The 16,267-nt window shown below is 42.0% G+C and overlaps 1 protein-coding gene across 1 annotated transcript in view; it reads left to right on the top strand.

Moving 5' to 3' along the window:
• Positions 1-611: 611 nt before the first annotated feature.
• Positions 612-16,267, top strand: part of wkd (TBC1 domain family member whacked) — a 146,162-nt gene continuing 130,506 nt past the window's right edge. The window contains exon 1 of the mRNA XM_071592725.1: positions 612-757. Within this exon, the coding sequence (XP_071448826.1) occupies positions 633-757 (125 nt within the window). The 5' untranslated portion in view covers positions 612-632. The remainder of the gene's footprint in view (positions 758-16,267) is intronic.

The raw sequence follows: 16,267 nt of genomic DNA, 5'->3' as shown, positions 1-16,267 counted from the left end.
TATATAATATGCAATATGTAATAATATTATGTAATGTGCAATATGTAATAATATTATGTAATGTGCAATATGTAATATAATGTTATATAGTTAATCAATATGAACCAATGTGTATGTGCTCCTATCATTAAATAAGTCAAAAGGAATTTTGATGCCAAATTGAGTGTATAATATGAAATATAATGTTTTATTTATAAATACAATTCGTGAATATTTTGTATTGTTTTTAAACTAATAAAACGTCCCTGGCAACGGTGAATTTTAGTTCCACAATAAACCATCAATGTTTATTTAACCAGTGTGACGTTTTTATTAATAAATAAATTTATAATTTATCGTGGACGAAATCAGTGAAACGAACATTAGTATCCCTCGATCCTTGCGTATTCTCAAGACGTTTTTAATAGATTGCGGATTGTGTGTGCGCGTGTAGCCAACTCGATTTCATTTTGATTTCCCTCCTCCTTTCAGGATGTGACCTCAGGAGGGACCCGATGGCTTCATACAGGGACGAGGAGGAGGAGGAGGATGGGGAGGAGAGTCTGGTAGGCGGCAGGGGGTCGGTGGGGAGGAGCGTGGAGGGCAAGGGGGATGACGACGGTGCCCTGGAGGGTGCGGTCGGGGGCGGGCCCATGATGGGCAGCGGGGCCGGTCTCTCGTCCTCCGGGGACCGGGGATCGCAGACGGACGTTTCAATCGTGTCCACGGTGCCCGACAGACACGGATTCCACGGAGGATCGCAGTACACCCCGGACGAGTGAGTACATGCCCCCGTCCCCCACCCTATTCGTATTGCCTACTTCCTATGCCTACATCCTTGGCGGACTGCAATAGACCGCTTGGGGTTGTGGCAGGGTGTGATTACACATCCAGACTCCTTTTGACATTAAATACTTTTCACCCCCTCCTAGCGCGAATGAACAACTATTCTGATCCCTTATCGTTCGTGGAAAAAATGACATCTTAAATCTGTTCTCCACTTAATCTCTCTTAATTTACTGACATGATCTCTCCTACCGTAGTACGATGGGGGTAATGATAAATTTCCAACGTCACTGCTAAGGAGACTTCCTTCCAATTTATTGAAGAAATTTAATCTGTGATTTAACCTTCGCTCCGTGAGTGATTCCTAGCCTAGCTTCTCCTATATTTTGGATACGCTACTAAGTTTATTATTACAACGTTTTACAAATATAGCTCCTCTACGCTGCCGCGATCCAATTCGGCAATCAATCCAACTTCATAAGGATCCCATTTACTAGCAGCATTTTTAAATTGTGGCCTAACGAGCGAATGATAAAATTTTTCTTTTAACTTTTTCATAAAATTTACCGAGTACTCTTCTAATGGATACTCATTTTTTTATTAGCTTGTCCACATATTCCCCGAGTGTGTTTCACCCAGGAGAGTTCGTGAGTGAGAGTAACGCCTAACTTCCTCTCACGACTTTCATTTTCAGAGTAACCCCTTTCTCCGCACAGCTGCGTGGGATACATCCTCTTAGTTTTATGCAAAGTCTAAGATATCTCAAGTGCGCACAGCTGCTGACAAGCACAGGGGTTCGCCATCTTGTAATTGTTGTGATGAAAATAGCCGGAATCGTTAATAAGTTTACACTGAAATAAATAAAGCGCGAGGGGATTTGGTTTGCCGTAGATTCTATGCATAAATTAATCTTTTGTATACACACCTATCCTTATAAATGCACGCGCAACCGTGTTTCCTTACGTCGGAACATCATTTAGCCTCATTATGAAGGAATCCCACAAAATGGCATTGCAAACAGATATGAAGGAAATTGATGGAAATCGGAGAGGTTGCCCGCGTGATAAAATATCTTAGTATTTTACTGCATGCTAAAATACTAAATGGTATTATTACATTTAATGTATTATTTTTGTCGTGAAAAATGTCAGGATACCTTACATCGGGAAAAGAAAGCACCTGCGACGTTTTTGCAAAATTGATAGATCGCGCGTGTGATATTCCTTTGTTCGCACTTCCAGCTCAAGTCTAATTCACTTCTAACTTCTGAATTTTTAAATTTGGACTTTGAAAATGGACTTATTGAATTTAAGGTGAGCGCTGTTTTTTGTCATCTATAGCGGACCATGCATGTATGCATAGAACGTTTTCAGACCAGTGCTTTATTTGATTCCAAAGAATATTATTGTTAAAATGGTAAAAAATGACTTCAACGACTGTTTTCCGAATGACATTTTAGGACGCGTAACACGACAAAATAGCGACTGGAATCGCTATTTCAAATTGGCTATCCTGACGTAATGTGAAATTCTGATCGAGGAAATAAACCGCCGGAAGTCGTAAGAACATGTCCAGGTCGCAATTGCGATTCTGGATGGCGAATGTTGGGGCCATTAGAATCGCAGTAATTATATCTGAGATTGGCCAATAATTATTGCCACTCCGTTTTCCATTGCAAGTATATGTGCTTATGGTGAATGGGTAGCCCGTATTTATATTCTCGTGCGCGTTTGATATAAATACGTAATGTATTCATACGTCAGACGTAATAATTTTCATTATAATACGCTATAATTACGTTATAATACGATAATGTTATATTTAGCACAATTATTGGTGACGTGCTACGCACACATGAATCTCAGCCAAAAAGTGTCTGAATGCTTTCATTTTGTCAGCCATTGAGTCTTATTTTTGTTGCTACAGTAATTTTCTTATACTCGAAGGATAGTCCCCACGGAACATAAACTGGTATAGTAAAGAGTAATGATTTATTGCGCTATTCATATCCGTTTTAAATGAATTTTCATCTGCTAATTAAATCAGTTAATGGTTTTAATTGTTATTTTTTATCCCTGGCTACTTGTATACCATCGGGACAACATTATTCCAATCGTAGATACATTTTTACGTTTCAATTAAATATCAATGGTGAACAAATTGCACATTTTTGTGATAAACAGTTGTAATAATGATCGCAGCATTAGTATGCTCTTTCGCATTACCGGTAGGAAGGACGTAATCAATTGTTACTCACGAGAACATAGTCGGCCATTTGTGGATATTAATGTTTCATTCAACTGTTGCGAAAGGATTATTTGTGTGCGATGGTGGTAATTGCCAACGCGAATAATGCTATAATATATTTTACTGCCGTGGACACATTAACTTTACGTTTCACTCAATCGTACGTGATTGCAGCAGTTGTAAACGCGAAGGTTGGTTACGAATGTTACAGATGCTGTAAAGCACTACAAAGGATCTAATGAATTGGTTTATTTAGGGTAAATCTGAAAGAAATAACTTGGCTGGGTGGATTTTATTGTTAAATCTGTTATAACTATCACCCTCCCCCTTGTTTGTTTACAGTGATATTTGGAAAGAATTCCCATCCACAGCAATTGTATTCTCATTGATGCCTTTATAAGTGCTGTTTCGGATATTTTTCACAAGCGGGAATGATTATTGTGACTTTTACACGGGCAGTTTATTGGCCACCTCAATCCAGACCATGGCCACCCGCTCTGTAATCGACTGTGAAGGAGTGCAAGCTATTTACTGTGCCCACCATTCAGAATAATTGTAAAATTTTTCATAAAACTCACGTTCGTAAATGAATTACGTATAAATCTTGGAAACTTTACGACGCTATGGCAAAATTGATTGTGTTTTCGTCCAGTTCAAAGTTAATTTAATTTTTTCCAGTTTTATAAATGAAAGGTAAGTGTTCTGACACGCTTGTACCGATGAACGTATTGTTTGTGATAAAATTATATTATTCTGGTTTTCACATTGCTGTAATCTTATGGTGACTTCACTGAAAGTACGTTTCATGCGAAAATTTGTGAACACTTACCGGATATTCACGTCAACTAATTTCGCACAAATCAAATATGCGTTTTTTCTTCTAATCGAATTTCTCATACAAAAAAAATTGTAATTCCTTGTATTTTGGTCTAATCATGCGAAGTTCGGAATTCCATTTTGAGTTGCAATCAGTTCATAGGATATATAGTGAATTAATTATCTGTTCGAAGTTCTGAAGAAATTGAGTGATTGAATTCATTTAAGGAATATGCAGGAGCTGTGGTTTCGACCGTAATTGATTATCGAATGGGGTCGGTATCAATTTGTGGAGCCTAGTAACCGTTTTCCGTGATCGATGGAATTGTATTAATGGTCTCATAAATACATCATGCTTTTTGCTGCACATTTTTGGTGCGTGTTTCCATGAGATGCATTTTGCGTCACGATGCCCTTAAGGGATGACGGAGTTCCCACTGGGAGTGAAGTTTGCCATTCGGATTGTGAAACTCCCGAAACATTTTCACTCGTCTCCTCTGCGGTGAGAACATTTTTTTTCCCCGGTGGGCGAACTTTCCCGTAAGAAATCGTCTCGCCGCGAGGTCGGCGCTTGTTAGGAAGCAGGGTACGCGGACGGGATGGGAAGGTTTTCCGTTTTAAGAGCACTAAATATCGTCGTCCCTCCCTCCATACACTCACCCACTGGGGGCAGGCTTCCTTAAGCTCGTTAAAAGGCTCGATAGGGCGCCACTGGCTTCCCCAAGCGTGAAATTAGCGTTCCGGAGGCCGCTTTGTGTCCCGTGTATCTTCCATGCGACAAACGCGACCACCGCACCTAATTTAATAATTCATTATCTGCTGGTCTCGTTCCACTGTTGGATCGTGAATTTTTGCACTCGATTCATATGTTTTACTGCTTACCTTCCTTTAGGTTTCACCGAATCCGCCGCCGCTAATAAATGGTGGCCTTCATCTAGACGTGATTAAATGTGATGACCCGTTTTCAATGAATGGATAAATGGTCTAATTTTTCTGTACGGTAGTGTAAATATAGCTATATATCTCGATCGATAATACGGTGGAATGGCTAGTCGCGTAATGGCATACAAATACAACTATGGCGTTCACGCCCTGTTCTACTTTTGATGGAATAATTTGTTTTGTATGATAAACAAAATGCCGACCTCTGTAACAATGAGTCGAGGTGACAATGAGAAAACATTCGTTCTACCAACTAGCAGGAGAAAAGGCTAGCCCGCCAATACGGATAACTCTTTGCATTTCGGATTCGGCCTTCCGTATGTGTCTTAGGTGGTGCTGGTCCTCGTACCCTGACGCACTCATTCTTTCTCTCTCACTCCATTCTCCGTCCTCTGAAGGGCGTCCCACTCGTGGGGTTGGGGACGAAACGGGAGAGTTGGAAAAATGGTACATTCGCTACCGGGTGCTCTGGTGTCGACCCAAGCCGGAGTAACGCTCACGCGAGAGAACTAATTTTGTGGAGGTCGGAAGGAGAGCAAGGTAGGTACGCGTCCGTGCGTACCCCATACGCCCGTCTATATGGTCTCGATGTATTCTTTGCGGGAGTGAGGCGGTCAGTTTTCCTCGCGCGGTATGCTGATCGTGGGTTTCGAGTAGGATACGGGATGCTTTCGCTTTTGTAAAATTTGTCGACTGTCGGATGGTAAATTGATGAATGCTCTTGACATTTTTAAAAAGGGGAAATAAACATTAATTTTTGACTGAAAATGGGAAGAGCTCCAAAATAAAGTAGCTGGGCTCAATCATGGATACTTTTATAATTTGTTAATTTGTTACAAATATCAAATGATAGCCTTTTAGTGTAGCAATATAAACTTATTTCTAGCATAATTATGAATACGTGCCTATGTGATGAGTTGCTTATGAAAGTACGTCTCATTAGCTCAGCTCTTTTTAACGCAGAATGTTACAGTTTTTTACAGATGTTAATGAAATCTAAATTCAGATTACCGTAAATGTTGCCCACTGATACATGTACAGCTTCAAAATTAGTATTATTCCCTGACTTGGTTCTTGTTATGGTACTCGAAGGTTTTGAAGAAGGCTAGTTTTGAGAATTCCGTCTCCTCTATCGATAGAACTCGACCATTTAAACATGGTAAAGAGTTATGCCAAAACTGTTTTTTAAATGAATAGGCGACATTGATTCGCTATTTATTTGGCGCAAATCTCACAGAATGGTAGGTAACATGAGTAGATAGAGAATTGGGTGCATAATAGTTACATTTTTCTAAGTGTAACTAATGCATATGTAAAATATCTAAAAATAATCGTCCCCAGTGATTTACCTTTTCTCATGGGATTTAAAATGTTAATGTATCCCACATCATCAGTATCGAATGATTCAATTTTGAGATTATGGTAAGCATTATGTGTGCTATCAATGGTCCACCCTAATGTCCGTTCGAACTGTCTTCGAAGGGGTGCTAAGGAGTCGTCGGGAGATAATATATCGTACCAATGAATTGAACCAGACTGTCGGTGAGTTAGCCAGTCCAACTCCAATTGACGTGATATCTGCGGAAACCGTAGTGTGTTTATTCTTGATAATCGACTCCATCCGTGATAACAGTCACCAAAGACGGTCGTTGAGAGGAAGACGGCTTCGTCGAAATCTATTTACGGTCATCCATTATTCATCAGACCTCCCCAGGGAGAAGAGCGGATGCCTGGATGATAGGATATCATTTAAGCGCCAAAACCACTTCAAGTTCGTTACTATTTTTGGTAGCTTGTCCGACTCTCCGAGAATAGCTACGAGTTCACACGCGCTGTGACCCGGATTCGAAGCTAAATGTTTTTTCCAAGATTTTCCTTTTTCGGCCTTCGGGTTAACTTTAGCGAGGATTTGAAAAGAGAAATCCCTATGTTCAGCATTAGTGCGTATCGAAAAGTAGTCCAAAAATTGATGAATTTTCACAGCTATTAGACGCAGATCCTCAAGAGTTAATTTGCAAATCTATGCGACTTCCTCGTGGTGCCAACCTCTTCCCTCTGGCCCCTCTAGTCTCCCGGCGGAAAGTTGAGTGTTGACGGGGCGTCATGCGAAAAATAAATGGCATCCGCAATTACGGCATGGCCGCCTATCACATCCGCAGTGTTGCAAATAGGGCGTCTGGTCGGGGCGAAGGGGGGCGGAGCGGAATAGGAAGGTTACTCATATTTCATTGCAAGCCTTACTAGCAGCTCTTCTCGCATACATGGGATTATATTATAATGTTGGATACTGCAGTGCATTTGTAGCTATTTATGAAGTATATTTCAACGTTTTGAATGAAATAACTTCTCCGTTAGTGACTGACTTATAAATTACTTTATATTTTGATGATGCGTGCCTGGTTTGGAATCACCACCTACTATACACCTACTGTAGTGGTGGCGTTTGGAATACTAAGTCGAAGGATTGTAAAGCCTTGCAGCCTGTCCATAACTCCTTTAGACTAAGGAGTCCTAGGTTCGACGCCTAAGGTTCCATAATTTTTTCTTGTTAGGTCCCATCCAACACTGTTAACCTTTCAATGGAGGATTTTACATCGATTAGCACTTCAGGGAAACATTGGGTGTGTAACTTCTTTTTTCGTTTCTCAGTGAAATATAGAGCACGATCGCTTCAAAATGGTGGAGGAGCCCATTTAGTTTGCACTTAATTTCGAGAACAATAGTTTTTCAAGATTATAAAAATCCCCGTTAAGTAATGATTGAAATTTTTCCCTCTGGGAATTATAATCACGTATACTCGCAATTCAGCCGAACACCAAATTTATATTTTATCCCTGTGTTGTCTTTCTTGTGCCACCTATGCTTGGAAAATTAACGATCATGTTGAAGAATTTATGTAACAGTCATAGAAATTATCGGTTGAGATTACAGGCATAGTGTTAAGCATTTATTGGTAGGAAGTAATTAAAATGGATGGAAAGATGGACAGTTGTTGTAGAAAATCGAAATTAATTTTTCCCGGATTTTTAACAGTTGAGGTATTGAATTCGTGTAGCGTGCGAATATCTGTTATGTTGTTTCATTGCCTTTTTTTCTTTTCCTCCAAGACTCTAAACGCTTCTTATTTACGAATAAATAAATAAATGAATATGTTGCCTGGACACCGCTGACTCGCCACTTGTGTTTATTCTTGATATTGCTTCCTTTATGTATTCAAGATCTCTGCGATTTCATTTTTGTTCATTGCGTGAAGAAATGTCTTCAGTGTTTACAATAAACTCCTTTTTTATCCATTTTATCTTCCGTTAGAGTTGTAGTCGTGAAAGCGAATGAGTATTGCGGATCTTAATAAGGTTTTTAAGTGACGCATTAAAACAACACTTATAAGATGAGCGAAGAGTCTTCGGTTCCCCGCCTGGTCATCATACATGATGATGATTTTGCGTAAGCATCGACCCTGGTCATGCCCGCCCTATTAAAATAGTGTGTGATATAACGAAGTTTTTTTTTCATTTTTCGGACAGGTAAACTTGGTACAACCTGTACATGATTTCATCTTCAGGTAGTGATTGAACGAAGCATACAGGTTTAAAGTTCGCTTAACTCCATTCAAGATGGACATCAAACGTCTTAACATATAATGATGCTGCCACTCTTGCGCTCTTCTCTCGCTTTTGGTCGGCATATGTAAAAAAGAATTAGACCGAAGTGTGTGTGCGTGTGTTTGTGTGACCGCGGGGCTTCACACACACTCGCTGTCGTGCGATATCGATAGCCGCGCCATATATATTTATTTTTGTTAGCCCGCCGCCAAGACCTTCGTCCCCTTCCCGAAGCGATCCCTCCTTCATTTCATCCCTCGCTCGACTTGTAGGGACGCAGCTGATATTCCGCGAATGAGAGATAGAGAGAGAGAGAGAACACATACTCTTGCTCGGGTGTCGATAGATTAGATTAGAGAAGGGGACTCCCACACTCCCTCGCCCACCCCCCCAATCCCCCCCCCCCAACCCCTGTGTGTGTGTCTCTATTACAGCTCCCTCCTGTTTACTTATCTCCCCCTCCCTCTCTCCACGCTCTCCCTTTTTTTCGCCGCGCCACCAGTTTCGTCACCCTCCCCCCCTGGGGATGGAGGCGTTCCCGCCGATGCTCTCTCTCTCTCCTTCCCACTTCACCCCCCCCCCCTTGGCCACCCCCAATCCACGATTTCATCTCTCATATCAGCTTGGACACGCAAACATTGTCACTATGTGTTATTTAATAACGTGTTCCTGGTCGTGCAGCACGTCCGGAAAGCTTCTTTTAATTCCTACGCGAACGAAGTTTGCACGCGAGGAATCGTGTCGACATCGGGCGTTGCAAATTCAGTTATGCATCCGTACAGACGACTGTGCTGTGGGTTTTCTCCGTGGGCGCTTTTTACCGCGTAAATGGAGCGTGAACCCTGTTGACAGAAGTCTTAGTGTGTGTATTTGTATTGTGCATTTGTTAGTCTTTGAATGAATGGACAGGAAAAAAATGTGTGTGGACGAGGACTCGTAAGATTTTTTTTCGCTTCTTGGGAAACATTTTTTAGGAAAGATGAAAATCTGAATGCGATGTATTCGCGAAAAGGAAATACGCGACTAATAATGCGGGGGAGAGGGCATAATTTAGTAGTTCTAAGAAATCGGTTTCTTCGACGCCCTGGCAATAAAATTTTCTTAGTGATGTTGTGGTCAGTTAAACCTCTCTTCTGGTCTTATCCCCTGGCATTGTACTCACATGATTTCACGTTGATGTTCATCCTTTGGCGCGGATGATTGCCGAAATACTTTTGGCCAAAACCTGTCGATTGTCTAGTTAAAAGCTCGTCAATTCAGGATGAATTCAGAAACCCTGAAGATGATGAGAGAGTCGGTCATCGAAACGTCGGCGGTGAGTGGAGACACCAGAGGGATTAGTTAATTATATACGCCAGGGACTCAAGATTTTTCTTGGCAAGAGAAATATTTTTGCAAAAATACAATCTCAGAAGTGAGATGCATATTCATTTGGGCGACTTAATGCGGGGGGCGTAGTATTCCTTGTTTTCCGCGGTCACAGTTCAAAAATCACGTTGCATCAACGCCCTGAGATGGGCGAAAACATAGGGTTCGGTGCGAACTCTTGATCACCGAATCTTAATACACGCGTAGATACAACCTCAAAGGTCGGTTTGTGCAGACCACGGCTATACGCGGGAGGTTACTGGTTTGCGATCGATCGAATTTTATCGAATCCAATACCAAATCGATCGATAACAATGAAGGCGAATCGTTTTCTCGCTCGTTCAAAACATCATCCACATATTCGAAAATGGGCTAGCAACTCTCAGTTCAAACAATATTCGAGAATTAATTAAATTATTTGTTTGATACTCTAAGCAAACGATAATGATAAAAGTGCCATACTTTGCTCTTCCGATCCGGACGTCCTGTGGGCTGAGCGATTGAATTCAGTCGACAAGGAGGCGATGACTACGGTCAATCTATCTCGAAGAATCGAAACAGGCCATCGTCGATGGGTGAACTTTTGCTCTAGGAGAGAGACGAGGCTTGTTACAATTATACAATTCAATTACAAGCCAACTTTTCAGTTGGATTCCTGTATTAGTCAAGTTCCAAGTTTGTAATCGTCTCATTAGTATGATAATCAATCTGTTGAAGGCTTAAAGCGCTAGGTACCTACTGCTAAGGAATCTATATTTTGTTGGCAGTTTTTCCCGACGTCGTTCGGCCTGAGGAACGATTATGTTTTCCTCATTCACCCACGACTTGAATGGTTCACCAACCGGAGGGCAGGTATGAAACAACCTACAAAACGAATGTGCCAGAACGAAAGAATTATGCTAGAACAGGATATTGGGAAGGAATTGAAATTAAGAGAGTGAAATAGAGTAAGTCACTGTAAATACTGAAAACCATGCTTTTTTTACATTACGTGCGTACCCCTCAATAGAACTGCATGAAGGCTATTAATTTAGAATCGAAATTTTTTGTTCCTTCAGTATTTCTCCTGAATTAAGTTGAAAGAAGTATTTTAGTCACTTAATTTTCCGCGAGATTTGACAAATCTTAAATATAGACCAGCGAATTAAATGACTAAAACCTCAGTTATCAACGCGAAGGTCGGTTTGTTGATAGGCGAGTGAAGGAGGGATGGGTCAGTTTCTTTCCCTGTGCTTTTTCCCTGTACTATCTGGGGTTTCCCAATAAGTGCTGGCACCCAGGAGGGCACGAAGTTTAAGTGCAGGTGAAGGTGCCCAGCGGTGTTCCCCCCTCGGAATCGAACCCGGGACCTCCTGTCAGTAGCCCAGCGCTCTATCTACGTCGCTCAAACAGAAAGATGTGCCTGTAGCGTTGATTTAATGTTTTTTCTCCTTTGCAAATGAACTTCCCTCTTCTGTGTGCTCTTCATCTGCGCTTTTCGCTGGCATGGAAGAAATAACTGAAATTCTTGGAATACGTAAATGAGAAAGTTATTTCCATGGAAAAACGCGAAAATCCTTATGTTGGTTAGTTTTTTTCCCCCTTGTCCCGAGAGGGAACGTCGCCAAGGTTACGTGTACACGGCGTGTTGTGTGTGTGCCACGAGGTCTCCGTATCCGTGTCGAGGTTCACCACTTGCAATTAGTCCCAGCGTACTTGTTGGTGTAATTTTTCCCCTTGATGTTGGATTCAGTTTCTCCCTTCCCCGAAGCCATCAACTCGGGGAGGGGGTGGGAGACATTCCGGGGAAGTCGCCACGGGGAGGAGAAGGGGTGTGTGAGGGGGGAGGGGCGGCGGGAACCCCCGGATTCCCTTCCCATTACCCTTTTATTCAAGGCAAACTGGAAACGTATCCATTCTATACATATCCCCAGGTCCCCCATCGCCGCCAACCGAAACTTTTCCGGCCTTTCCGAGAAATTCTTCCGCCGTCGCCTTCCGTCTGGCGAAACCATCTGCTCCCCTTGTCCCTGCGCGTTTCCATCTCGCCCTCCGTGCTGCACCACGCCCTCTGGAGGGCTCCGGGGAGACTCCTCCTCCTCCCTTCCCTCCGCCGTCATAATTCCATATCTCATCCGAAATACAAGTCTCCCCGGAATAAGAGAGTTCAGAGTGCTCCTCCCCGGAGGCGCCGTCTTTGTTACGTCACTTCTCCTTATTGTCACGCCCCCCTCCCCTATTGTTGCGCACTTCGCCCATGTTCTCTTCCCCCTTCCTCCCCCCAGAATCCCTCCGGGTTGCAGTGGCGTTGACGTTCATTGTTGGGAGAATGATAGCAGTTCAATAAGTCCTCTACAAACAAACTTGAACCTAGGTAACTAACATTCCCACTCATTTGCTATATTATCGCGAGCCGGAATTCAACACACCCACTGCCACCCACCTTCAGGAAATCCGTGTGTTGAAGTGCGATTTGTGAGAGCAAAATACTCGGTTGGAAATTAATGCCATCAACTTATTTTTTACGTAGTGTGACTATTTCCATTATAATCGGCTTAAGTGTGTAATGTTAATATTAGGAAATCTACTGACTAAGGTAGGTGTTGGATGGACACAACTACCAAATAAATATTTTGTTTCTTCTGACAAAACACAACCCAACATCCCACTCTACAACAAGTCGCTCTTCATCTCTGTGTGCTTTCTTCCTCCCTTCATTCAGTCCAACATTCCTATCCTATTCCTGTCCCTTCCTAGTTTGCCTAACATTCTCCCCTCTATCTCAGTCATCAACATCCGACTGCCGATCAATACGCCTTCATCCATTTTTCCTACCTCCTTATAATTTCTCCCAACAATCTCTTCTCCTCGTGTATAATATTATGAAGAAATAAATTTCCATTATTCTTTGCTTAAACATTACTGACTCTGCCTTCAATTATAAAACACCGGACTTGTTTAGAACCATGCCCTGTCGAAAAGACACGAAACGGTCAATAAAAAACCTGGAATAAATTTCTCAATTATTCGTCCAATAGTCTTTGACTTTTCACGGTATTCCACACCTTAATAAATATCCCTGTCTTTTGCAGGGATTTCCCGGCTTTTCAGGATTCAATTTTAAAAACGTTAGCTCCCATTACCGAGTGAGTTGTTGGAAATTTGTATTCCACAGCCCACTGACGATCTACTGTTCCCACAGAGATAACTATGCACATATCAATGCCAAAACCACATCGAAGGAAAGAAGTCCGCTATCTGTGGAAGTCTATCTCTCTATTGTGACCACCCTCAAGGGAAAATCGATGGCGCCAGCAATAAAGTTCATCGCCATCAATTCCCAGCGCGACGAAATCGCCCGAAAAATGTTCTCCATATCTTTTTAGCATGACCTTATGGACCTAAATATGGGAGAAGGGACCTTATAGTCTCAATTTCGTCCGAATAAAGACGTTTATCCATGTATGCTGGAAAAAATTAAAAGGAGACGTAAATTTACATGTCGTTTCAAGGAGCGCTGTCCTGGCAGTAATAAGTGCATGTCCCCCGGAAATTGCGTCCCACAGAGTGATGGGAAACAAATTATCACAGGTTTTCACCCAGTACAATTTTCAATAAATCAAAGGAATCGTCGAATTGGTAAGATTAAGGAAGTGTTTTTAAGAATGCAATTAGCCCTTCATTGGATTTGCAATATCATAAAATGGGCTCTTATGTGTTGAAACATTGCGGATTCTAATTCGTGGATGAAGAGGCCGAAGGACCACTGTTACATAACCTCGGTGACCAAATGTTTGCCGTTGCGTTTTCACACCGAAGAGACTTGGCGCCGACATTTATCATCGTCGACATATTTCATTCAAGAATGCATTTCCGTTTTTCTTTCAGACGCTGAGACGAGCTATCTCGGTCCAAGTATTTCCTTATGGGCCTCCCGAGGGTCCCCGTAACTGTCTTCCTTGCTCTCTTTTGAATGATCACTATTCTTGCGTTTTACGTAAGAACAGAAGTGATCTCGACATATGCCAACGTCGTGCAGTAATCGTACGCATGAAATGTTGAAGAGTTTTTAACGCATTAAGAGGTTTAAACAGCCTTTTAACTGAAAACGTAGGCACCGTAGTTTAATTTGAAAGCCAAATGTGGCCGTAAACAAGGTTTCATAGGCCTATTCCTAAATGGCTCGCCTTGGAAACAATTATTGTTTGTGTTGTCGTCATAGTCGCGCATTTCAATACCGGCAGATGTGTGTCTGTCAGAGAAACGAGAAATACTTTGCCGTCTCTCTCTCCGGTATTTGGAGGAAGACAAATAAAATGAATGGGGGTGCGTGGAGTCCATTTTACAAGTATGCTTGTACAATGTAGTCCTTGTATTGCACGGTTCAGGTGTTATTGCAGTCACATATAAGCATCAGGGGCAGCCACTCAAGTTGGGAAAAATTCAATTATTTTCATATTTTCGCGGAAAATGGTAAATATGGCCGATTATTTTTTCCCTTAAAGTCTGAAGTTTGATAATGGAATGAAATGAAATTATTGACTTTGTAATTCCACACATTTGGTTTAAAAACACGACCCAGGTTTCGAACGTCTTCATCATCCTGATGATGACGTTCAATGTCGAAACTTGGGTCGTGTTTTTAAATTAAGTGTGTGGAATCACAAAGTCAATAATTTCATTTCGTTGCTGTGTGTTATGCTTATTCCATAAAGCTACGCGGGAGACAACAAATTTTACTGAAGTTTGATGTACGAGTCGGGAAAATGATGTGGAAATCGATTTTTTCCTGATAATAAAGATGTTCATTTACGAGTATGTTGTTTGATAGGCATGTGTTCCCAACAGGTCATCCTCGCACGAAAACCGTGGCAAATTTGAAAATATTATTGCGGGACAGAATTTAGTGATGTCGTTGGCAATGAGGCGTTGAGGGATGATTCTCCCCCCTTAAAAAAATTACTAAATGAGATATTTAAAATTCTGGAGAGCAAAATGAATGGTATCGGGGAAAAATGGTTAAAAGTCGGGAGGCTAACCTGTACTGCATAATTGGTGTGTGTGTAAGGTACCTTTGTAGTCCTTTACCGCCTCCAGCCACTCCCGCCCGAACCCCTTTCCCTCTCCCCGCTCGCTTCTCCTCCCACGTCCCCCTAAACAAAAAATCCCAACCCCTGCACCATCCACACCACGGCATCTTTTTCCATTCGACGCCTCTGAAAGGAGAAAAATGTTGTTGATGCGTGTGTGCGTGGATTCCTTTCCAAGAATAAACAAGGCGTGCCCGAGAGGGAGAGGATGGAAATGAGATGGGGATGACATGTAGTACCTCCACCCCTCTCCCTCGCCCCGCCTCTCTCTCGCTGTTGCCCTCCAGCAAACGGGGAGAGGAGGGAAGGAGGTGGGGGTCCTGTTGGGTCGATTGGGGAGAAGAAGCGGTTTGCTTGAGAGGGGGGACTTGGGACTTTTTATTTTTGGGTGGAAACGAGGAAGAGGAAGGGATGCAGTACGTATCCATCCATTCCTCCTCGTTAACGGAGACACGGCAGGGTCTTCCTCCTCATGTGTTCGCCGCGTGCCTGGTTGGGAAGGAGGTTTATTGCCGGTGGGCAGTAGATTGCCTAAAAATCCTTCCCTTGATATGATAGTGGCGGAGCAACACTTCGAATTTTAGAATCCAGCGCGTTCTAGTGAGTGAGTCATCTGTTATTTTGCTGTCGAAAGAGGCTCCTCCCACACTCTCCCCGGGTTGACGAACGAAACTATAAACTTTCATTGTGCTCACCCGTATCAGTATTTTCGAGACCTAACGCTTGTTCGAAATCAAAATTTGGAGTTCAGGGGTCAATATTTGTTGAAATGTGGCCGTTTTCACCATCGATGTTCCTGTCATTTGGGTCAAAATGGTCATCATTTTATTGCAAGTTGAAATTGAGTTGACTTGGTTGAATTCACGTCCATAACCCCAGGACTTAAGAATCTGGTTCGAAAATTTCGTGAGGAATAATGTTGTTGAATCGAATTAACCTTTCGAAATTCTAGTTCGTAAAACATACTTAGGGATCCGAACATACGCTTATACATAGCGTTGTTCGGATTCCCACAACACCATAGCGGACAAATATAGACGGCGTGTGAATTTCACACATCAGGGAGCCATGGGGGGCCAGCTCCAATCCCTGTGCCGGTTATGGTTTCCCAGGAAGATCTGGTACCCGAAAAATCACTTTCGCTTGGGTGGAGCTGCAGGTGCCCAGAGTGCCTCGCCCGATTCCCGGGCGAGGCACTCTGGGCACCTGCAGCTCCACCCAATTGTATATATATATATAAATTATATATATATAATATATATATCTAAAATATACAAGATATATATATATATATTATATATATAAAATATACAAGATATATATATATATTATATATATAATATACAAGATATATATATATATATATATATATATATATATATATTATATATATATTTATATGTATTCGGACAACCTAAGAATACAAATTGTTTATCGGCTGTTACTTGTCCCGCTCTA

This window comes from Hetaerina americana, unplaced genomic scaffold (assembly GCF_022747635.1).
Source record: "Hetaerina americana unplaced genomic scaffold, ioHetAmer1.1.p SCAF_5, whole genome shotgun sequence".
Classification (NCBI taxonomy): domain Eukaryota; kingdom Metazoa; phylum Arthropoda; class Insecta; order Odonata; family Calopterygidae; genus Hetaerina; species Hetaerina americana.
This window is presented reverse-complemented; position numbering and strand designations above follow the sequence as displayed.